General features: G+C 37.0%; 2 protein-coding genes across 3 annotated transcripts; both read right to left on the bottom strand.

Annotated features, from left to right (window-relative positions):
- Positions 1 to 300: 300 nt before the first annotated feature.
- Positions 301 to 16,011, bottom strand: pax3b (paired box 3b). 2 transcript variants are annotated; one of them, XM_042740221.1, is made up of 9 exons: positions 15,562 to 16,011; positions 14,513 to 14,748; positions 14,260 to 14,386; positions 13,645 to 13,794; positions 6,144 to 6,343; positions 5,893 to 6,058; positions 5,621 to 5,811; positions 2,341 to 2,586; positions 301 to 625 (listed from the first exon to the last, which is right to left on the bottom strand). In XM_042740221.1, exons 1-9 carry the CDS (start codon positions 15,644 to 15,646, stop codon positions 608 to 610), a joined length of 1,419 nt encoding a protein of 472 aa, XP_042596155.1. In that variant the 5' UTR covers positions 15,647 to 16,011; the 3' UTR covers positions 301 to 607. The 2 variants fall into 2 exon arrangements, with proteins under 2 accessions (XP_042596155.1, XP_042596154.1); XM_042740220.1 differs by having other exon boundaries at positions 2,346 to 2,586; positions 15,562 to 16,010.
- Positions 16,012 to 23,812: 7,801 nt separating this feature from the next.
- On the bottom strand, positions 23,813 to 25,313 carry LOC109104526 (E3 ubiquitin-protein ligase RNF182-like). The gene has a single exon (XM_019117811.2). It carries the CDS (start codon positions 24,789 to 24,791, stop codon positions 24,024 to 24,026), a length of 768 nt encoding a protein of 255 aa, XP_018973356.1. The 5' UTR covers positions 24,792 to 25,313; the 3' UTR covers positions 23,813 to 24,023.
- Between the last annotated feature and the right edge of the window lie 360 nt (positions 25,314 to 25,673).

The following is a 25,673-nucleotide window of genomic DNA, read 5'->3' as shown; positions in this document are numbered from 1 at the left end:
TTCAAAGTCATTTTCACAGTGCACCTTTTAACACTACGGCACCGCTATATGAATTATTTCAAACAAGTATGATTTTGAACTTTCAAGTTCCAGAATACTGTATCATTTTCCAGTCGTCCCTCATGTAAAAAAACAAACGCATCATTCAGATTTCAAGGAATGCATGAGAAGAAGTTCACTGTCCGCTATAAAACATTTGTCTTTTATTTCCAACACGTATCCAGCCCAGCGCTCTCGTCTGGCCTCATAAGAGCGGCTCTGAGTGGCTGCGAATGTCTCGTATGAATATGACCATTTCTCATATTGCACTTCAACATGTTTCTCAGTGAAAAACGTCTCTTTTTGTTTTGATTCAGCTTGTCTCGTTGTGTTTTCTGGTGATTGTGGATAATTCTGCTGGAAGGGCTTTTGAAGAAGAGTTCAAGGGAATGTTTGAGATCTTTTGATCTGCCGGCTGTGCCATCCAGTGTTAAAGATGTCGTATTTTTATTGCCAAGAGTTTTGTATCTCCGTCTGCAGAAAACCTTCATTCCAGGACTTTGGGATTTTATGCCATCCCCGCTTCGGGACAGTTGAGCCGCACGACCCATTCAGGCGATTTCAGGCCTCAGATAATGAAAGGAATCTGGAAGACATGAAAATGTAAAGAGCATAATTTATTAATAATGTTAAATGATTTCACATTTAATATGCATCTTAATAGTAATATTTGTTCTGCTAATGTTTGCATGACTTGAACTCCAAAGAAAGCATATGTCGTCCATTTGACACAGCAATCAGGCTGGCGAACGCCGAGCCTCCTCTTTGAGAAGGACTCATTAAAGAGCTGCCATATTTGTGCTGTGTCCATTTCATCAGAGCGTAACTGTACGAGCGTGGATAGTGAGTTAGACAAGCGCAGCTGCTTCTCATCATGATCCTGCCACAGGAGATTAGCATCCAACCATGACATTCACACACACACACACACACACACACACACACACACACACACACACACACACACACACACACACTCCAGATATTACAGGATCAGACCTCTGTGAATCACATATATCTGTAAAACTATATACCAGCCTCTGATGTGTGTGTGTGAAGCCTTTTACCCTTCTATTATTTGTTCAGGTCACAAACAAACTGAAGGTTTTATGAGTGACTGTTTTTTCATTTTGGAGTGGAATCATCTAAATTGTCATATTGTTTGTGTATCGATGCCAGTCACTATCAAGATTGTAATGATTGACATAATAACAGCAATAAATGTAGCAACATTTTTGCAACATTTTTGTTTGTGTGCCTTACAGACGTAAATAGGAAATACAGATACAAAATATATAACCTGATTGTTATTTTTGACTAATGAAATACTAGCGATCAGAGAGCAAACTGTAGTTGTTGCTTCTCCTGACGGATATTTTTTTATAAATGTTATTTCATTTAATATCAGTTTAATTGAATGCAATATTTAGAGGCTATTTTTGAGATTGTTCATGTATGACTATTATAAAAAAAAAAGATATTACGGCATTTTTATATAGTTAAAAATATATAATTTTCATTACATGTTTCGATTTTATATATTGTCATAAATAAATACATTACATAAATACAATTGTATGATAATAGATTTATTAAAATACATACATATGCAACTATATACAAATGTGTATATATATACATATTAATAAATTTGATAGTATGCACAACTTTTAATAATGCTGCTCAAAGTTGTTCTTAAGATCTGCTGGTAAGCAAAATAAAGGTATTATATTTTAAATACAGTAAAAAAAATTATTGATATATAGTTTTATTATAGAATATTTCATATTGTATATTGCAATATCTAAATGTATAAATACAATTGTATAAAATATATAAATATTTTAATATACAGTATATGTGGTGGGGTGTGTAATTAATAATAATAAGTCATACACATACACATACACATATATATATATATATATATATATATATTATGTGTGTTAATTTGGTACAGTATGCACAAAATTTAACAATTACAGTTATATAATAATTTATGGTTTGTCAACTACACAGTGTATGATTGGTGTCAGCAATTTTTTACAATTATAAAAATGTATTTTTGGCCTTTTTTACAATGTTTATTGAGGAAAAAGGGTAAAGAGTGAATAGAAAATGATGTGTGGAAAAGAGAGGTACAGTATACAGTCAGCAAATGATGCAAGCCAGAATCAAACACACACACACACACACACACACACACACTCTCAATATAAAAGCATGCAGTAACCGCTAAGACACAAACTAGTAGCAAGTGAAGCAAATAAGAAGGATGGAGTAGTCTGACAGTATAATGACCTTACTTTGTCCGTACTGGCTGTACTGGTAGGGGGCGCTGTGCTCCATGCCGTAGAAGGAGGCCGAGCTGTAGGTCTGTGGGCTGGGCAGGTTGGAGAGGGCAGGTAGACTGGACAGCGGCTCCATGCGCTGAGAGCAGCTGCTGCTGACCGATCCACCCGAATCCAGAGCACCGCTGAGAGACGACAGAGAAAACTCAGCCTGAGACTGATGAGAAACTCCAGCTGGGCTTATGAGTCCCATAACCTACAGAGAAACAGATCAGAGTTATCATCAGCCTGGCTCAAAACAAATTCACAACTGTCTTCTAAATAGTGTGATGGATTAGTGCGTCTAAAATCATAGTGCAATGAAAATAATCTACCAACATGCTCCTATCAGGATTTTTTCTGCTGATATGATCCTAATACTGATCAAAAGCACTATATATATATATATTTTTTTCCCATTTCATATTTATATAATAGCTAAATATAGTATATTGCATCTTATTCATAATTAAATTCAACATGCTTCATATTATTATCATCATAATATTAATGCCCTTTTTTATTTTTTCCCCTGTATAATTTTAATCAGTGGTTGATTTTTTGGAGCATTCCAAACTTTTGGTGAATATAATTTTTGTAAGCTTTTATAGTTTTTATTTTGTAAAAGCAATAAGAGACTTGATATGCTGCGAAGTTGTTCTTTAGCTGTGACTGTATTGCTTAAATAACACACACACATACATACAGATGCATATCTGGATCCTGTGACCTGCAATTGATCAGGCAAAAAAATAATTGAATTTGGGGATTGTTTAATCTGATTCTTGGACTAGAACTGAGCCAGAGGGCAGCGTAGTATGTATGTGTGTGTGTGTGTGTGTGTGTGTGTGTGTGTGTGTGTGTGTGTGTGTGTGTGTGTCTGCATTCAGGTGTGTGTACTCATTACTATTTACTCTAGAAAACACTGTGCTGCATTTGAGGAATGTTGCATGTGTGCTCTGGGGAATAAAAGTTCCTGAAGCATAATTGAATTATGGCCAAAATAAACACATACTCCAGTTGCTGCACCAAATAAGCACCTTTACATAGAAACAGAGAGAGAAAAGCATGTCTCCCAGGCTACAGGATCCTATTACATCAGTGCATACAGTCAAAGCACTGCAACACACACACACTCACATGGTCACGCACATGGTCTCACTTAAACCATTTCCCATAGTGAAGCAGGGAGTGACGTGTCCCGAATTCACGATGGAATTCTGTTTCCAAAGCTCTGGAAGATTTTCTCCATGAGTTTGGGAAAATTTAGCACTCAACATAATCAAAAACCAACAACTTCACATTAAATGTACATACTTTCTGGATACATTTTATCTAGATTTTTATATTTAACAGAAAATCTGAGTTGGCATCACAGTGCAAACTGTTGATTGCAGCTGCTAACATGCTGTAAAATATGAAAATTGTTTTAGAAATATATAGATTTGCTAAGGTGCTGTTATTTATATATATATATATATATATATAGTGTGAGAGAGAGAGAAGTTTGGGATCTGTAAGATTTTTTTTTTTTTAAGAAGTCTGTTCTAATCACCAAGGCAGCATTTATTTGATCAAAAATATATTAATATCAGTAATATTTTAAAATATTCATAAAATTTTAAATAACTATTTTCTATTTTAATATATTGTAAAATGTAATTTATTCCTGTGATCGAAGCTGAATTTTCAGCATCATTACTCCAGTCTTCAGTGTCACATGATCTTCAGAAATCATTCTAATATACTGATTTGCTGCTCAAGAAACATTGTGCTGGTTCATATTTTTGTGAAAACTGTGATAAATGTATTTTTCAGGATTCTTTGATGAATAAAACGTTCAAAAGAACAGCATTTATTTGAAACAGAAATCTTTTGTAAGCTAATAAATGTCTTTACTGTCCCTTTTTATCAATTTAATGCATCCTTGCTGAATAAAAGTATTAATTTCTTTTTAAAAATGTAAAAAATCTTACTGACCCCAAATTTTGAATGAAATATCTATATGTAACACTATGAAGATTGAAAGATCCATCTCAATACTACACTGGGATGCTTTGAATCTTAACAGCATTTTTCATGTATTAGCGCTGTGGACGATGACAGTGAGAATGTGAGACTGAACCAGACTCACTCCACACTACATTCACACCCTCCAGACCTGTGATTCATAGCGGCCTGTCAGTGTTCCTGACAAACACCCCCTGTTGAGGCTTCGGTGCGCTCCTTTAACAAATGAGAAGCATGTGGAGGTCAGTCGTCTATCTCTCACACAGAGGGGATCTGTGTTTCTGTGTTCAGTGCTGCGTTTGCACGGTCCAGTGGAAAGCTAAAGATAACTGAGTGAAAAATGGCCCGTGGATGATCTATGATGGAGGAATTCATCTGCGTAATGCGTTGTCTTGAAGTGTGTAATAGTTTCTACAGCAGCCAGAAGAGCCCATTAAACTCACACTCAGCTGTGGGTCAACAGGTGGGAGTCACTTTCAACTGCATGTTTTCAACATTTGAAGGCTTAACTAAAAAATACATTACTTTTTATCGCTATTTTATGCTGTTTTTTTTTTTATCAAAAAAATTATTTTAGGTTTAGGATCTGTCATGCTCCTAATTACCACACAAAATAATTTAAACAAGACTCATCCTTCAGTAAATCCTTCAATAAATAAATCTTTCATTAACAGACTTTAAGTATATATATATATATATATATACTGTATATATATATCAGTAATTAAATCATGAAATAAATAATTTTTCCACCAGAATTTTTCCACCAGAAAATGACTAGATTTTAAGTATTTTAAATAAATATTATATCAAATATGCTAAAAGTAAATATTCATAAATATTATAATATAATATATTGCAATTTTATAACTTTATCAGGTATCCTTTTCAACCAGAATCAGAAGATTTTCATTACAGGAAAGGGAAAGTTGTTTTAAGTGGTTTTATCATACACGCATACAGTAGTTAAGTGTTTTGGAGATGTTCTGAATATGATTTTATTTTAAATATCGCTGCCTTCTAGACTTCCATGATAAAAGTGTGTTACAGTTTGCAAAATGAGGGACAAGTTAACATTATTTTCTGTGGTAATCAATATCAGGCCATTGATGCTTTATCCAGTTTAATGTACAGACTTAGTCATTTGTTTAAGCCAGTCATGTGACAAACAAAGACAAACTAATAACTGAGGATTATTAGAAATTATATTTAGTAACAGTTTTACACAATGCCTTTATTACCTGAGAAGACAGTCCATTGTTGATGGCAGAGTTGGCGTGACTGTTATGAGGTCCAAATGTATCTGAATATCCTGCGTAGCCATGGCGACTGGAGAGACAGTAGGAAGCCCCGCCCTCTGGCCCCGCCCCTCCAGCACTCTGATGGGCTGAGTGCGGCGGGAGCGGCTGAGGTCTGTGTACAGCACTCGAATCTGAGAACACATACAGTCATTAATAGAATACATCCGGAAACATTTTATATGTCAAAGTGGATTTAAATACAACATGTTTACCTTGAGAAAGGCCAGCGGGAGGGTACGGGCTTTCTGACAGCTGATACGGGGAGAGACTGGACATCGCCGGATGTGAAAAACCACCAGGGATCAGGTGATTGAACGCCATGAGCTGATTGGCTCCCGCCTGCTTCCTCCATCGTGCTCGTCTGTTACTGAACCACACCTGAGAAAAGACAAGTGTAGGAGTGTAATAAACAGTTTTTGATTGTGTCAGTTCTTTTTTCCAGGCGTATGGGGTGTATTTGTACCTGCACTCGTGCCTCTGTGATTTTGGCTCTCTGAGCGAGCTCTTCTCTGGTGTAGATATCGGGGTAATGCGTGCGTTCGAAAGCTCTCTCCAGCTCCTCCAGCTGTTCGGCCGTAAATGTCGTCCGACTGCGACGCTGTTTCCGTTTCAGCGGCAGATCGGGCTCCGATTCCACATCTGAACCTTCATCAGATGGACTCACTGAAACTCACACAAATGCAAAGAATATCATTAGAATTTTTTTTATACATAATAGGGTATTTTATTATATAATTTTATTGTTTATATATATAAAGAATATTTATTTATTTTTTGTTTTGTTTTTTACATTTTTTTCTAGTATTTTGGATTTTTAGTATTTTAGTATTTTTTTCTAGTATTTTGGATTTTTAGAATTTTTAGCATTTTAGTATTTTTTTCTAGTATTTTTTTTACACACTATACAATTTTTTCAAATTATATAATTAAGATATAAAAATGTAGTTTTTATGTTATTTACAAAATGGTATAATCTGTATTTAGATATTATTATATAATTTTTCTAAATATGTACTATATATAATGTAAGAAAACAAAATATCCAAAAATATATCATATTTAAATTTGAATTTATAAGGTATATTTTACATTTTTTATAATAAATATAATGTAAGAAATATTGTTATATATAATATGAAGTTTATATATGTATATAATTTTGTATAGAATAAAAATTAAAGTGCTCAGTCTTTTCAAAAGTACCCAAAATCTTAAATCTCAGCAAACAATTAAAAAAAAATTAAAATATTGAAAAAAATTTGTGTTTGTTTAAAAATGTGTATTTATTTGTTTTTAAATTGAAATAGGTTTTGTATAGTATTTTTGAAAAACTAGTTGTTGGCAAATCCCCACATAAACAATCGTGTTTGTCATAAACCTAGAAAATCCACACAAATATGAACACAAAAGATGCTCCTTAATTGGCAAAAGTACCAAACAAACATGCTTTAGCAGCTTTTACTCATCTTAAATGATGTAGTGTTTTCGTGAGGGAGAATTATATGAGCTTCTTCACATCTTTTCTTGAAAGGCTTAAGAGCCAGGCTTATTTTTGTGTGCCACACAGTAATTCCTTGTCTGATTTTTTTTTCCCCTCAGTAACTAAAAAGACCACAGAGCAACAGTCAAAGAATAAAACACAAACAGAGAGAGCTGCAGGAGGGAATTTAAAAAGCTTAAGAACAAACTGTTAAAAAGAGGATGAAAGAGAAATGCAGCGGAGGAGAAAAGAAAGAAGCAATGTGCTGGATGACTGTAAAATTACATGGAAAAAAATAAGAAACACACACACAAATAAATAAATAAAACCCAAATCATTGATTTAATAAAACATGACCTATTTCCTAATAAAGGGCTTTTGTTTTTCTTGTTTCAAACAGAAATGTACTCAATGTGGACTCAAATGAGAACTATGGGAAATTCCTACAATTTCACAGGGATTTGGTTGAAGGAACACTGAAGTGTGTGGAAAACTGTTCATCAGACTCACAACAACACATTCCAAACGGAAAAGCTTTTAATTACATATTCATGGTGTTGGAATTAATGGAAATTCCTATTTAGTGAATTTTGATTGTACAGACATTAAGCTATTTGTGCATCTCTCTCTCATTCTGTCTTTGTTGGATCGATTTGCACGCTCCATCTGTGGAATCCGTCACGACGGCCGGGGCTCTCAGTGGAGGCCGTCATCTGCCCTGGAGGGGGTGGAAGGGGCAGAAAGAAGGCCAAAGGTGGGTGGGTGGCAGGGCAGAAAGGGAAAGGGGTGGGCTCGGTAGTTCAAGTGCTCAATCTCTTCAAAAACCCATTGAGAAAAAGCACCTGAGACTTGGACAACTATCAAAAAAGTCTGCTCTATTGAAGGAATGAGAGCTAGATAATGAGTCATCTATGGGTTTTCTTTTCGTTCCGTCATTTTTTGTCATTACATATTTACTTATTAAATTTAGAAGTTATTTCTATATGATCTAACCCTTAAATTTAGATTTATTAGTGTAACAATGTATTTACGGTCATTTGGTGACTTAAAAATTTATACATTATATTAAGTTATTATATTATATTAATTATATCTTTGACTTTAATTTAAAAAATCTATTTAATTGTAATTTTTAACCATGTTTTAGGTTGAAACTACCAAGCTCCACTAAGTGGCTGTGTTCTTCTGTGCTGTTTTTTAAATAAATTTTTTACTATGTTGGTCTATGTAAATATGCTTTATACATCAGTGATATCAAACAGCTTTGGTTTTCACATCACGAAAAGTAATTGTGATGTGGCAAGTTTGAAAAATGAAAAAATGAGACTAGATACCAGAAGAGATCATTATAAGTGAAAAATGACTGAATTTTGGCATAAATCTATTGTATGAAATATAGTGCACATGTTTTATGGACTACTTTTATTATACTTTTGAGGTGTTTTTTGACATTTTAGGCATTTAACAGATGCAATTTTTTGTCGTTGTATGAAAAAAAAAGTGTTTTCGCAAGATAGAAAATACAGGATTAGAATACAGGATCAGTTTTTCACCCAAATCTGACTGAAGAATAAAACATATTGCACAGGTTTCTTTAATAATCCTTTCATGGTGTTTTTTTTTTTTTTTTGTTATTTAGGAGCACATAAAAAAAGACCAAAATTTTCACAAGAAAGAAAATACAGGATCAAAACACAAGGGTGAGTAAATGGCGTTAAAATGTTCATTTTGACATCTGATGATCTAATCGCAAATACCATTACATTTACGTTTTGTTGGTGCACTCTAATGTATTTAGAGTGATTCAGTGATTTTATAAATTATATTATATTAATACATTATAATAAATTAATGTAAAGCACCTCTAGGTGGTGATTAAACAGGCTGCATCCTTCTGTGCTATTTCTTTAGTTTAATTTTTACTATGTTTGTCTAGTATTGTAAATATGCTCTAGACATTTATTGCATCAAACAGTTTGGTTCTCACGAAATTAAAAACAGTACACAACAAAAATCTACCATATATATACTACTTTAGACACACTTAAATTCTGATCAGATCTTTACAAAAATCTACCGTATATCTTCAGAAGACTTGAAATATAGTACACAAGTTGCATGGACTACTTCTATGATACTTTCATGGTGTTTTTTGAAAGGAAAGCAAATAGAGGATTGGAACAATGTTCATTTTTGACATCTAATCATCAGGTAGCAAACAAGTAAGTGCTTGCATCTTTATATTTTTGCTGACTGAATGAGAATCAATGCAAGTGAATAAAAAGAACCAAAGAGCAAACGGTAAACACGGGTTTAATTCGGGCAAGAGAATACAGACCACAGGCTTCTAAACACACACAACCAAAACCCAAATGTCATGGAAATGGAACCGCTGGAGAATCTAGAGATATTCTGCCTTGTGTAAATACACAGAGTGCGTATGTGTGTGTGCTTTTAGGTCTTTGGCATGTAAAGTTAGCGTGTAGTGTGCATGAGTATGTGTTTTAAGATATTTTAGCCCTCTGCTATGTAAACGGTGCGGTCACTAAAAGCATCTCCATCCGCCGTTTCTCTTCAGCTCTGGGCCCTCGTCGCTTAAATTCAATATTCGGAGGCGAAATATCACCCCGAGTCCATTTACCTCATGTGTTCATGTACACAAAATCCACCTAAGGAGTTTCATTAATACTGCGGGATGGCGAGCGCATATCCAGCAGGCTTTTGCACTTAGTTTTGGTCGGGGGCAAGCGGCAGAGGTCCAAGATAAAACCATATGTGCGTGTGTCTGTGTGTGTGTGTGTGTGTGTGTGTGTGTGTGTGTGTGTGTGTGTGTGTGTGTGTGTGTGTGTGTGTGTGTGTGTGTGTGTGTGTGTGTGTGTGTGTGTAAGCGATTCTCTTGGGGGCAGGTAATGAAGAGAGCTAATTGAGCCAATGACATGCCCCCTCGCCATCAAAAATGGCCAAAAAAGAAAGACAAAGACATGCACAAAAGAAAGCTTGGGAACAAATGCAGCGTCTCGGAGAGGGGAAAGCGAGGCGGGTCCTTTTCAGCGAGGCTGGCTGAGTGACTGCCCGACTACATTAAGCAGTACATAGAGAACTAACAGATGCCGGAGACAGAAAGGATGAGTGACAGCTCGTGGGCCCATCTGCCCCCCAGCGTTTAGGAACAGAGAGAAACAGAGGGAGGACTTGACTTGCTAAAGAGCAACTGTGACCCTCGCAGCTGCCCTCAAACAACCACACGTTTCAGCTCTGAACCAAATGTGCTCTTGGTCTGTTTAGCCTCTTTTGCTTTGCTCTCGAAGACACTTTTGATACGTTTTTTGCTTGTGTGGCTTTTGTAAAAGAAGCTAGTGTGTGAAACAGCATGCAGTATGCAACTATGAACATTTCAAAGTAGTACAGTGCACGATATGGCTTCATCACACTTGGCATCATGTAATCATTAGAGATGATTATTTTGCATTTTTAATCCAAGTTTCTGTAGGAATGCGCTAGCTTACACTTCCATTCAAAAGTTAAATGAAATGAAAATGTTTATGCAGCAACTAAGGATGCATTAAATTGATCAATAGTCAAAGTAAAGAATTTCAGTTGTAAATAAATGCTGTTCTTTTTTAACTATCTATTCATCAAATAATCCAATAAGTTTCCATAAAAACCAAATCAGCATATTGCACATTTTCACAATTGTGGTGCGTAAGTTGACATAGTAAGTTAAGTGCTATTTCAAATATAGTTAGTGCATTTATGCTGAAGGGAATAAGAGTTAAAACAGGAAGTGGTCACCTGTCACTCTAAACATACACCCATGTGACCTTTGATCACTGGAGGTCAAACGCCAGTGACCTCAGACTGCTCTGTTTAACAACTTTAACAAGTGTTTGTTGGCCATCAGCTAAACCAATGTAACACCTTTTTTTAACACAAACTAAGCAAGAAACTGCACTATGTGGTTGTGATTAAGTGAGTTGATTCATATCTTCATATATACAGTAAGTCCTATACACACTTATCAGCTATCCAATAAAAAGCAGCCGCCCTGAACTCTGTGTTTTTTTCATGCTCTCTTTGTGATAACTGACACACACATACTGTAGTTTTGCCTTCAGGGCCTGAACTCAAGCAGACACGGATTCCTAAGTCTGCTGACCCTGACACTGCACGCTGGACACAATGGAGACAGTTTTGTTTGGGGGGTTTCCCCGCATTGTCCATCCAACTGAACTCCTCTCACTGTCTGCCTCACTCTGTGTCATAAAAGAGAGCAATGCATGCTTTAATATTTCACATACGATAAAAATACTCCCAAGATAGACTGAATTTTTCACCTAGAGATGTTAAGGTTTAGCCAAGTTTGTCTTGATGAAGTTTCCTTTTTAAGGTCTTCTTGGTGGTTCATTTGTGTTTTTGTGTTTGTGTGCATGTGTTTGTGTTGGTTTTGTCTTTCAGAGTGAATTACGACCCGCTGACTGCACACTCCATGGTGCCACACAAACCATCCCGCATTGGGCCAGTTGCCACTGTTTGTGTATGCATGTGTACGTGTGTGCATCCATGCATGTGTTTGCATGTTTGGCATCGTGTGCATATGTTTAGCGGCATGTGCATATGTGCATATTATAGGAGTGTCAATCATTTTGCACTTTCCTAAATATACTTCTAAGTAGACTTTTCTGATTTGTGCATACTATATTTGTTCCAATATAAAACGATGCATGCCAGGAGGCGAACAGGGAACATTCTCAGAACTTTGTGTTCTGCATTCTGGCAAGGTTCTCTCAAAGTTATGAACAGAGTCTTCCAGTAACATTAAGATGATATATGGAGACAGTATGGGGTTCAGGAATCAAGCTGTTGCCTATTCAAAAGAAGGGTGTAAATACTGAACTCAACTTGCCTGTCTGTGTCTCCCAGTTAAGGAGGGGCGGTGGGAATGGAAGGGACTGACAACGGCCCACAGATATTAACCGAAAATGTGCCGCAGGCCAAGAGAGGTAGAACAGGGCATGAGGAGAGTGGAGGAGAAAAAGAGCAAGGCGTGTTGGACTCATTGGCCAGATGAAAGCGAAGTTCAAATAAAGAGCCTGATTTAATCGGCTTGGGCAACTCGTCTTTCTTGGATCGCGAAACGGGCAGAGCGTGACGGACGGGCTTTGTGGCAGCGCGCATGACGAGAGGCTCGCCCCCATTGTGACCGCCGCTCCAGGCCATGAAGGAACAGCCGAGGAGAACACTGGTCCCTATTGACGGAAATAGCCTTTAATAAACTCCCATCGCCATTAAGAGTGACACTGCATCCCGATCAGTATTATTTAAGAAGCTGAAGTGGTGTTAGCAGGGCATCAGAGGCAGTCAATAACGTTCACCTTAATTAGTCACGCAGGGACAGACTGTTAGCTCATTAAATATCATTACAGAACAGCAAAACTTCAGTCACTTCAGCTGTCGGCCAGTAAGGCAGTAAGAAGGCAAAAATAGACTCTCCACTGTTTTTATCAACTTTTTTCCCTTTTGATTCCTCTGAGGCCTCTTTGCACAGAAATGCTACTTTCTTAACAATTTATTGTGTTGTCATATTTTAATATTTATGAGCATTTCTCCTTCAGAGTTTCACATAAAGAAAGTCATTGGAATGACAGGAGAGAGAGTAAAGTATGTCTTCTTTTTAAATGGATTATCCGATTTGTTCTAGTAACTTATATTCTTCCTTAATTTTGTACTATTTTAAGTGAAATGCAGAACGCTGTTGCAGGATGAAAATGTCATTGTGGCCACATAACCCACTTTTTCCATATTTTGTAACTTTTTTCTTCTACTTCCCTCATGCCTGTTACATAATATTTATTAATATTCTTGGGATTTATTGGTTATTGATCATCAGTAAATCTAACTCATCATTAATGCAATGTAATTAATTAATATATTAGAAATATTACAAGTTAATACACCACATTTTTGTTTATATTTCTGCTTTATAAACCACCAGTCAAAGGTTTGGGCACCTCACAGTTTACCATTATCCTCACATGTAAAATAGTCATAATAAAGTCATCAAAACTATGAAATAACACAAATAGAAGTATGACAATTATGCATTGACCAAGAAATGTTAAACAAATGAAACTGTCTAGATTCCAGTTCTACACATTCTAGAAATTCTCTCAGACAATTTCATGAAGTGCACCCTGGGATGGTTTTGAACACTACTGAAAAGCATGCATTCTGGACACTTGTTGCCGGCTTTCCTTCATTATCCAGTCTGTCCATTTAAAAAATGTTTTGCTGAGAAATTCATACTTGGGAACAATGTATATTAATGTGCAAAGCTTTTCAAGCATTTTCAAGCAAAATTTCCAAAAAATTGCTAGTAGTGTGGGCTAATTTTTTTTCTTTTGTTACTGGCTAAAATGATAGAAACCTTTATGAGTTTGTATCACTATTATATTATAGACCCCAAGAGTTAGCAGGATCCACTCACATCTGTCTGCGAGAATCCCCTCGATGCTCTGTCCGCTCCTGCGGGCGTGTTCTTCGTGCTCGCGCTTCTCGATGCCCTCTTCATCCTCCTCCTCCTCCTCGTCACCTCTTGCGCCATATCGCCCTCTCATGATGCGGCTTATTGCACTCACTGGACAAGAGTTCAACCGAATGCATAAGCGCTCTTAATATGTTTTCTAGCTTAATACATTAGTATGCTAATATACATTTCATTTTTTAAACGTTTCAGTGACTGCAAAGCTTAGATGACAAGTAGCCTTTAGTCTGAGTGTGTCGTTTACGTTTTGTGGTTACTAAAACTAGACACTTGCTGTAGGTGCCTCACTTTTAGAGCTAGCCAAAAGAAATCGCGTTTGCCAGGTAACCATGGTAGATGTCGACAAAACATGCGCTATTTAGGCTACATTTTTTTATACATCACAAATAGCCTAAATAAATAAATAAATGTTTTGTTACGTCTTTAAGACAGTTGAATGGTTAACTGTGAGCGAAATGCATATTAAAAAGGTTTGTTTGTTTGTTTGTTTGTTTGTTTTTTAATAATTTGCACATTGCAGTTCGTGTATTTTTTCGTTATGTTTTACGCATAGCCTACCTGAAGGCACGTTGTTCCGGTCACAAATTCCTTCTTTGAGCAATTTATCCCGAATTTCCCAACTGAATATTCCGGGATTTTCCCGTTTATATTCCTCAACGCGCTTCTCCACATCTAGAGATAAAGTCTGTTAAAAAATAATATAAAATAAAATAAAAACAGTCAGAAAGGTGCCTGATTCAATACAAAGACTCTTATTTCAAATTCAGGGTCATTATGTCAAAAGTCGTCGTTTTCAGTTATAGGGCCTCACCTTGGATTTAGTGCCGCCGATGGCTCCGGGCCGGATGGACCCAGTCTCCTGATAGCGGCACAGGATTTTGGAGACGCAGCCGTGAGAGACTCTGAGCTGGCGGGATATCATGCAGGGCCGGATCCCGTGATGGGCCATCTCCACTATCTTATGCCGAATGTGGTTTGGTAAAGGCCGGCCGTTGATGAAAACTCCTCCAAGCTGGTTGACTCGACCCTGACCCATCGGAGTTGAAACTGCATCGAAGCCAACCCCAATTATGACAGTGGAGAGATAACATAATTGCAGAAAAAAATCATTCTGCATTGCTAAATAGGCATAACTGAAGTGCTTCCAAGGAAGGGGTAAGACAGTTCAAGTGGCCTGGCTCCATGTGTATTTAATTCTCTGACATATTTCATGTTTTTATAAACACATGGTAAAAGGCAACCCAGTAAAACGTCAGTATAATCGCTGCTTTAAATTTTAGGTAAACTAAAAGTGGTGCTAAAGTTACAATCTTTTTTCCAGCCTATTTAAATGTATTTAGAAACTCTGAACTCATGCAACTGAGTAGGCTATCGCGACAGATAAATAAATGCATTTAAACAAATAGTCTATTGTTAATGATGAAAATATAGAAATAATGATTCAGATTAAAACAGCCGTACAGCTTACACTTTTTAACTTTTTTACATCAAGAATCTAAAACCCTGAAGTGACAGCGTACAGTGAAATAGTTATTAGTTCTTCATATATGAAAGGTACTTTGCTAATAAAACGAATCACTGAAAAAAATATATATATATTTAAGAATGAAGAATTCAGAAAAGCGACATAATACAATATACAATATTAGCAACACATAACTTTTACTATTAAAATATTTAAAAGTCAGCAAAAGTTTCAAACAAACAACCAAAAAAAAAAAAAACATTTGGAAAAGTAACTTCACCGTTTTTAGTCAAGTTAGTATACTCGTGCAACACAAATACCAAAATGGTTTACACTCGGGCTTCCACTATTAAATTAAACCGTTTTAATGTGCATATTTAATGTAATGTATTTACCCTCCATTGGGAAGCCACTGCGGGGATAGTTTTGAGAGAGAGATGGACGCAGCATCCTGGGAACGGTCCCTGGCAAGCCGCTCATTGCTCCAGAGCAGCGACTAAATGAGCACTTCAGCAGGCTTAAAAATGCATGTAAATATTCCACAATCAAAAACAAAAAGCATAAGCTCCGATGATCTTTTTTTGTATCCCTCCAGGAAAAGCATAAAAGTAAGTAGGCTACTGAAATGAAATGTTATGACTGATGAAATGAAATGTTATTAACCAGATGTCTCTTCTCGTTTGTGGTCCTTGGTCGTTGTTTTCATTATGTGACGAGAATTATAATCGCAGCGTTATTGTTATTAACAAACGAGCGCGAGTTCTCAAACTACTGAGACATTTCTGAGTTTGCAGAGACCCCCCCTTGTCTATTACTCGAACAGCGCGTTCTGATTGGTCCACAGGATCGCGTAACCGAGAGCTGATTGGTCGACGAAGTACACTTTGCTCCCAAAGCGTTCCAAAGTGAACATTGAAAATATTTCAGCGACTGATAATGATGTAATTAAATTATACTTAAAATATACAGACATAAGACAGATATTCAAACGCTGCTAAATATAATAAAATAGCAAATTATAATATCGAAACATGTTTAAATATAACGTAGACTATTTAGGCCTAGTGACGGTGCAACAATAATGTAATAGTAGGCTATAACAAATCAAAGACAGGAAAGACAGAATGAATCAATTTAAATGAAGAAAAATGTATTCACTTAAAAAGATTGACTCTGTAAAATAAAACTCCAAATGTTTTCTTCACACACACACACACACACACACACACACACACAGAGTGACTTCAATGACATGTGGCTCTTTTGTTGGACTAAAATGAAACTTCAAATGTTTTCTTTCTGCCTGCGCGCGGGAACAATGGGGCGCACGCGGGAGGGAAACACGCGGGGGAAACGGGGGTCCTTTCACGTGCAAAACACTAGGCTAGATTATTCTCTCTTACTTAAAAAGTTAAATCAACGCCAAAGAGGCCGGACCCTGGAGACACCGAGACAGCTATTTAATGGTTAACAATGAATGTGTGTGCGTGTTTGTTAACGAGTTTCTATTCGATGCATTAATTGCAATATTCATTATTGTCCTATCAGGTAAATATATATTTTTATTACATAATTATCTGTTTATATTTGCTGTAAGTCATCTTATATTTGTACCTTTAGCCTACAGAGGATGAATAGGAAGTAAATGTAGAGAATTCGCAGAACATCTGAAGTTCCTTTAACTGAAAAATAAGGTTCTAAATAGAATCAAACGGATAGGAGAACGTATGTTTGAAACAAACGGATTATTATGCATTTATTTCCTATTTTAAACTTCTCACCCCTCCTCATCACTACATCTGATTTACAAACAAGCAAAAAACAGTAAACCTGTTATTACTTGCACTACTGTCTGTTCATCCAGAATACTGAGTAATCCATTTGCACACTGAAATATTTTCTAAGCACTTTTACTGTCCATTGCACTAGTGTAAACTATGTTCATAGTTTCTGCTTATAGTGTACATACACTTTTACATACTCCATCTGTATAGTATGTTCATAGCACACCTATCTGTATATCATGCTGATAGTAGCCTATTTAAAATCTGTAAATTATTTCCATAATACTGCCTTATCTGTATATTTATTGTACATTTGTAACATATTGTAGACACTGTATATACTGTACTTACTGCTTATTGCACTTCTGGTTAGATGCTAACTGCATTTCGTTGCCTTGTACCTTACATGTGCAATGACAATAAAGTTGAATCTAATCTAATAAAAGCCTAATATATTGGCATATGGTATATACTACTATCTTATTAAAAATAAAACGTTTTTCTGGGTTCATACCGTTTGTTCAGCATTTTAAAAAAAAAACAGATTGTGGTTTGAAAAGGAGAGAACAGGCTTCGGTATGATGCATGTTCAAGTCTTTGAAACACCAGATCCGCGTGTCGAATCCATTTTTGGAGAACAGATCTCGAGCAGAGGTGCACTGATCCTGTTTTTTCTTTTTTTCTTTCTTTTCTACAGTCTATGGCTCTCATGTGAGCTTAATTAGTTTTATTATCAAGGGTCAAATATCCATACTCTCTAAGCAAACAGTGTCAAAATAATTTGAATCGGCTTTACAATATGTATATGAAAGTTATTAAAAAGTTTTGAAATACATGCTTTTAGCCCAAGACAAAGAAATCTGAATAGCTTTTTGTAACTGTGATCACCTTACAAAATAACCTGATATTGAATATGTTGGTCAAAACTGTCATTAAAATTAGACTAGGTTTGCCAGTGTTGGAAAGAAAAGCGTATAAACCTGTACAGCAATGTAGCAAGAATTCACCAACACAAACACCATTTAATGAACTTCTTGAACCGTGCATATGTTGTTGTGTCATTTGTCTTGTGATCTGTCTTGTCCAGCCTGGGGAAGGTCACCACCACTTTAACCTCAATTAGATGGGGTTCACTCAGAGAAAACGTAAATCCTCCCCAAAGACAACTTTAGGATAAAACCATGCATTTACTGGCACAAGCATCCCTGAGCTCCAGGCTACAGAGAACGCATGGTGCGGATGGAGGACAACATCGTTGAGATATCCTGAGACACTCAGCTGGAAACATTTATTATTCAGAATTGGAAGATCATAACACGTCATTGTAGGCTAACTGAATAAATTACTGTGCCATGTCAAACTTGCTTCTCACGTTTAAACGAAAAGCTGTCTGAAAACATTAATGTGTTCACAGTAACACGTAAATGTTATTGGAAATAAAATATTAAATTTTTATTCCACCTTATTTTTTAACGTTTTTATTTGTTCCCAGAATGTTAGAGGAATTGAGGCTTCCGGTGTAATTCACTTCCTGTTATTTTATCTGTTCAAAAACAATCCGTTGATATTGCAAACTGTTATCATACTTTTTAAATGTATTTTCGTAATCATGAACACATTTGTTTATAGCGCGAATATTTTTACCATATAACGTACTGTATTTGTTAATCTTAGTTATTAAACGTTAAAACTGGAAACTACCGCGTTTATAAATAAGGTGGATACATGTGCGCACACACATGCAGTGATTTCATATTTTATGTATATATATTACTCGAAAACAGCCTTTTTCTTCATTTTTCTCATTTATTTGCCAACCGAGAGGTGTGTTCTTGTATGTAAACAGAACAATTTCAATGTGCAAATACAATTCAAACAGGTTTCACAACAATTATTTAGGCATAATAGTAAAAACACACATTTCCTAATTCTAATAAACATATTACAGAGTATATAAGGGCTGTGTACAAAGCCCATGACCCTACATAGTGTTACTAAAAGGGCTGGAGTGCATTAAGGGAAGTATAGTCATCCCAGGCAGTAACACTGGGTTCAGGTAAGTGCCGTGCAGTCACTGGGCCAGTGTGTGCGGGAGAAACAGACATATAAACAGATGTGTGCACATCGGGCCTGATGGTCCAGACAGTCACAGCCATAGCGGTACCATGAGAACAAGGGAAGGTCACACTGAATGATACAGAAATATCAGTTTCATTTTGATCGTCAGTTTCCTTCTATACAGTTTGGTCCTTGTTTCTGTGAGTCAGCAAGACCAAGTTGACTGAGTTTACAACAGACTTTCCTTTCAGGCTCACATCTATGAGCAGGACAGAGGACAAGAGCATCTTCTCTCTTCTCCTCATCCTCATCACTGTTGAAAAGACCAGCATATATTGAGCTTTGAATGCTGGTGTGCCTTCCAGGTCTCTTGACAAGCAAGATTTTCCAGCAAGACCAGCAGTTTACACTACTGTTCAAAGTTTGGAGTCGGTAAGATTTTTCAATGTTTTTGAAACAATTATGTTAAGTTCACTATTTATTTGATCAAAAGCACAGTAAAAATTGTGAAATATCATTACAAATAACTATTTTCTAGTGTAATATATATTTAAAATGTCATTTATTCCCGTGATGCAAAGCTGAATTTATAACAACATCACTCCACAATTCAACACCACAATACAAAAAACAAAAACATTCAGATTTTCTTCTTTCTGATTATCATCAATGTGCAGTTGTGCTGCTTAATTTAATATGATTTAATGTCCTTTATTTTAAAAAAGAAAAAAAAAATCTTACTGACCCCAAACTTTGTTGTTGGTCTTTTCAGCAGGGATCAAGAAGGCAGTAAACCGAGGTCATTGTGTGAAGTAAAATGACATATATATTGCCCAGCAGAATGGCAGGAGGAGCTGTGAAGCTGGTGACTACATAACACTACTGCACATTATACTACTTTCTCTACAAGTGTTGCTTTGTACAGCACGGATAACAGCGGATAATGGCTGTTTACTCCCTTAACACTCAGGGAAAAAAACCTTTGCTTGTCTAAATCACTGCTGCAATAATTCAAATACCCTCACATTCACTTTATAAAACCTTTCTTATACAAAAATCTAAGCAAAACCTATACACAAATGACTGCGTCACTACACTTGTCTACCAACAGAGGGCAGACATGGTTTGATCAATCGCATCTGCCTACAACAACAGCACAACTTATACATATCAAACGGTAAGCTTATAGAAAATTCACTAGATAATTCCTATTAAAATGTTCAATTCATTCAATAAATAAACCAATAAATAAAACGTAAAGGCACATAAGAGCTAATTTAAAGAAGTAGTGATTGAAAATGATTTACACACCCTCATGTTTTGCTCTTGTCCTGTTTGGAACATGATGTTTTTCATATTTCTCCTTTTGTGTTCCACAGATAAAGCGAGAGGATTCAGGAATGACATGAGGGTGGGTAAATTACAGAATTGTATTTTTTTGGATGAACTATCCCTTTAAGAGGATTTGATCAAGTATGTTTACCATTCTAAAGAAAATGGCTTTTACCCTAATTGAAGTAAATTTAGGCCATCAAGTGTCCTTAATCATCATCATAAAACCATTAAGTCTAAACAATCTGGATGATATATTCAGTATAATGCCAAAGCGGGCTAGTTGTGTTTTGCACTCAAGTTAACAAGCCACAGTTAAGTTAGATGAATATATCAGTTTGTGACACCAGGACAAATTACCTATAGGAGAAATGCAGAGTTTCATAAGTGGGTCAGTAAACACTCGAAAGCACTTCTTGGCTGCTGTCCCAGTGTGCGAGTCTTAATCATTGATTTCTCTATGGCTGCATCCTGTCACTGCAAGGACACAGCCAAACTCTAGCTGCTCCTCAGGTGTCAGATTCCTGCTTGCTTCACTCGCATCTTTTTTTAAATGTGCAGTCACATTAGCGAAATTTTGCAAGTAAAAAAAACGCCATTGTCAGTTTTATAAATCACAGGCTCGCACAAAAGTCACTTTCATACCAAGTAGCTTTCTGTTTGTCAATGCGAGCAAAATCTGTGTAGCCAACTTTTTTTCAGGCGAAAAAAGTAATTCCTATTTGAATGACTTGAATTTACCTTTGAAATTTAGTTGAGAAACGGTTAATGTGACTGCACCTTAACAGAGAACTGCTACGATTTGTACACTTCTTAAATGGAATATCATCATATCAAATACCCTTTATAAATGACTGACTTGTCAGCTTATTCTAGAAATGACAAATCAGCTGCACTGATTCGATAAACAATGAGGCTTTCCTCAAGTAATGAAGGCAGACCTTCGTTTCCAAGCACAGTTCAGTATCTAGTTTTTGTTTAACAACATGCAGGTTTTCTTCTAAACTAGGTGCATCAGATACTGCTCATCACAGGTTTGCGTGGTACCAAAATCTGATGAAGGAGTGAATACTAAGGTCAATGCATTGTGATGCTACGCACATTAAAAGCACACACAGACGATAGCAAAAAGAGATTGTCAGTTAGTTGTCAAACGACACGGTTTCACCGTGATAGATGCATAGGTGAAGTGGAGAACAAAGAGGTGGTATAAAATTCGCAATTTCTATAGTAAAGCTATCAATCCATAAGAACAAAGAGGTCTTCTTTTCAAAGACCGAATAGTATATGATACAGCAAGAGGATGACAACACCCAGCAGCCAGTTTGAGAACATCATCCAATAATCACGTTTGCTCGGCCGAGTGTTTACCTAGCTACCAGACTTTATTAGTGAATTTCCAGTAAATGCCAAATAAGTGCAGATCTCATTTGCTATGATAAAACTGTATTATGTAAAGTGGGGTCCAGAAGCCTGAGACCACATTTTAGTATTTAAACCTGAAAGAATATAGGAAGGTTTTGACATAAAATAGAAAAGAAGTACTAATTCTAGGCTAGTATGCAGATTTGTGACCGGTTTTTGTAATTAAACTTTGCACAGTGCTAATAATGCTAAGGTCATGTATGTATTCTCTGGAAATGAATGCATGAACTATTTGAATGCAGTTTAAGTTGTTTTGGATAAAAGTGTAATGTAATTAATAAAAATGTTGGGTTAAATGATAAAACAATACAAAATAGATGCATTTTCACTAGTGGTTTGACTTTTGGACCCCACTCTGTATAGTGGCCTCTCAACCAGCATCCGAATATCATTGCATTAGGAGCTAAATATCACACCAAATGGCAGCTGTGGGTTTTTCCCAGCACTATATTTGCAACGCTTAACCATCAGATGTTTTGGTGATTTTTAGAGGATGTATGAAGTCTTCTCAAGCTCACAAGAACCTCAGGTGGCCATGCACAAATATGAGGCCCATGAAGAGCAGCACAAAAATGGACAGGAAGGAGAAGATGGCGCACACGTATCCGGTTGCGGTGGATGCTGTGGGGCAGGTTCTGTATCTGATAGTCTGGTTTGTGTGGCATAGGGGGCATCTGATGCACCACGGCTTCTCCTTGCACACAAGCAACATACGCAGACTCTTCTTGCTTAAGGTGTGCAGGCACTCCAAGATTTTGGGCTGAAATAGTTGAAAAAGTGGCAGATTTTGCACCCATACTCCTTGTCGGGAAACACCAGCCTGTCCTATTAAGTGATCTGATAAAGACTCATTAGTACTTCTATAAGTACTAGTCCTTCTTTAGTTTTTGAAATTGCTTTTTAAGGATTTCCTTGTATTTTTCCAGTTTCCCTATACTAATCAGACACTAGTGTGAATTCCAAGTAACATTGGTAACACTTTACAATAACGTTCCATTTGTTAGCATTAGTTAAACAATGAAAAATACTTATGAAGCGTTTATTAATCTTAATTAATGTTAATTTCAACATTTATGAATACACTATTACAATCAAAAGATGTATTTGTTAATATTAGCCTAATGGACCTAAGCTAACCAGAAGTAACACTGAAAAGTTGTATTTTTATTAACTGACTTTAATAAATGCATTGCTCACTGTAAGCTACCCTAATGCAGAAACTAACAAATAAGTAATAAGTAATCATAACACAAATATAAGCAATCGTAACAAAATGTTTCTAGTGATTATACTGTAAAAAATATGTTTGTAAATAACACGGAGAAGTTGGCCTGTGTTTTGCAAGAAAATACTTCCAGAATTTCACATAATTGAATCCAATGTGTTACTTGAGGTTTCTTCTTAATTATTTGTGAATTTTACTAGAGTGAAAATTGTTTCAAAGTAGCCTTGTTTTTTTCCAGTATACTGGGATTGATAGAAGTAGGCACATCTGATTAACCTAATAAATAAGTACTAGTTCAACTATATAAAAGATACGGTAACACTTTATTTTAAGGTGTCCTTGTTACATGCACTTACTATTATTATAACAATTAATTATGCATAATTACATGCAAGTAACCCTAAGTCTAACCCTAATCATATGTGACCCTGGACCACAAAACCAGTCATAAATCGCACAGATATATTTGTTGCAATAGCCAACAACACATTGTATGGGTCAAAATTGTATATTTTTTGTTTATGCCAAAAATCATTCAGATATTAAGTGAAGATCATGTTCCATGAAGATATTTTGTGAATTTTCTACCATAAATATATCAAAACCTAATATCTGATTAGTAATATGCATTGCTAAGAACTTCATTTGGACAACTTTAAAGGTGATTTTCTCAATATTTCTCAAATTTTTTTTTTAAATTTTTTTTTTTTTTTGCAGCCTCAGATTCCAGTTATCTCGGTCAAATATTGTCCTATCCTAACAAACCATACATCAATGGAAAGCTTATATTCAGCTTTCAGATGATGCAGCTATAAATCTCAGTTTCAGAAAAATGTACCCTTATGACTAGTTTTGTGGTCCAGGGTCACATATAGTAAATATCCTATTACTTAGTACTTATATGTATAATTACACTGTAACAAGGACACCTTAAAATAAAGTTTAACCAAAGATAGCCTACTGAAAGTACTAGTAACATGAAGAGAAACTAACTGGTATTAATAAACGCTTGTCATACGGTGCTCATCTCCTGTCACGCGTTTCTCCGGCTCGCGTTAGTGGTGGCCGAGGAGCGGCCCGTCTCGTGCTCCGGGCGGTCTTTGAGCCAGTAGAGGAGCCACGTTACCATCGCAGACACCATGGCGAGGATGCTGGCCACCGACAGGCAGAGGGGTCCCGCGGGCGAGGGCGGCCCGCCGTGGCTGTGCACGAAAATGAGGCCCATGAAGAGCAGCACTAGCATGGACAATAACGAGAAGATGACGCACACGCATCCGGTGGTCAGCGCGAGACGCCTGCAGTTTTGGCAGCTCTCATAGCGCGAGACCGAGTCCTGGGACAGCGTGGTCGCGGTGGACACCGTCGTGGTGGACGGCGTCGCGTGACCAGCCATGGACGCGTCCTCCTCGCGCCTGAGCGCCACGAGCGCCGGGTGCAGCGGAGGCCGGTGAGGCGGCAGAGCATCCTGAGGCACGGGGTCCGAGTCGATGTACAGAGGGAAGTCCTCCGTCGCCTTTGTGTTGTTAGGCAGGTTCTGGATCCGGTAGTCCGGGACCGGCGTGCGGTGGCGGCACACGGGGCAGCTGATGCGCCACGGCCGCTCCTCGCACAGCTGCAGCGCGTGGAGACACTCCTCGCAGAACGTGTGCAGACACTCCAAGATCTTGGGCGCCCGACGGTCGAGGTCGAAAAAGTTGTAGCAGATTTTGCACTCGTATTCCTCATAGGGAAACGCATTGGGTACCGGAACACCGGGAGGCTCCGGCCCGTTAGCTGCTGCTGCTGCATCCGCCGCTGCCATGGCATCTCGCGCTGCCTCACATCCTCCACACAAAGAACGCGAGCCAGTCACGCGAGCAGCCTTTTCTTCTCTTTATCCCGTCAGCGTACGCCGGTAAACCCTGACATTTTTGTGTCAGGCCTTTTTTTTTTTAAATCGCTTATTGTATTCTCCGTGCACGTTGAGTAAATAATTAACCGAGTTGTTCCGGTGATGTAATGCTTTAATTGCTCTCCTCCAGAACCGATCCGGAAAGATGCGGGACGCGGCGGGAATCACACCTCAATCAAAGCATCAGACACGCGTCCTGGTCAAACAGCACGAGCCTTCGGCTAAACCATGTTGTTTACGTCAGTAGATTTAACTCCTTTTTGGCTGTCCAAACCTCTCTGTGTTTTCTTCCATGCATCATTTAACCGCGTTCATGCCCCATTGTGAGTCATCTACCTGTCTGACATTTCAACTGGCTCACGTTGTTGTCATGGAAACTAATAATCCAGAAAAGGCTTGCCTGATTTTTTAGCTTCATTCACAGACTTCCCAGACACCCTCCATTCACATAAATAAACATGTTTATTATGTTCACATTTTTTGTGACATCTAGCCCCGGGGTCCTTTTGTGTTGTTGGATACAATATTACATTCACAATTTACCAAAAAAGGAAATTTCCCATAACTTCTGACATGAAAAGCTGTCAGTTTTTTAAGAAATCTTTTAAATGTTTCTTAATTATTTTTTTTTACTAATCAAACAAAACATTTAAATTAGCAGGTCTTTCCTTAATTTCAGTTTCCTGATAGTCTTTTTTTGTTGAAACTAACAAAAAACAAAAACGAACAAAAGCCATTTGCTAAATGACATCATCTTCCAGGACCAGGAAGTGCATTTTTGGTGGGAAAACA

The sequence above is a fragment of the Cyprinus carpio genome, chromosome B15 (assembly GCF_018340385.1).
Source record: "Cyprinus carpio isolate SPL01 chromosome B15, ASM1834038v1, whole genome shotgun sequence".
Taxonomy (NCBI): domain Eukaryota; kingdom Metazoa; phylum Chordata; class Actinopteri; order Cypriniformes; family Cyprinidae; genus Cyprinus; species Cyprinus carpio.
The sequence above is the reverse complement of the archived record's forward strand: the minus strand, read 5'-3'. Positions and strand labels throughout refer to the sequence as shown.

Bases quoted from the DNA above. Each gene is read 5' to 3' on its own strand.
- LOC109104526 (XM_019117811.2), bottom strand. From the start codon at position 24,791: ATGGCAGCGGCGGATGCAGCAGCAGCAGCTAACGGGCCGGAGCCTCCC.
- pax3b (XM_042740220.1), bottom strand. From the start codon at position 15,646: ATGAGCGGCTTGCCAGGGACCGTTCCCAGGATGCTGCGTCCATCTCTC. The intron at 14,387-14,512 runs GTGAGGCCCTAT...ATTTTTTAACAG, and splicing joins TCGGCGGCACTAAATCCAAG to ACTTTATCTCTAGATGTGGA. The intron at 626-2,345 runs GTAAGGTCATTA...CATGTCTTCCAG, and splicing joins GTACAGCCAGTACGGACAAA to ATTCCTTTCATTATCTGAGG.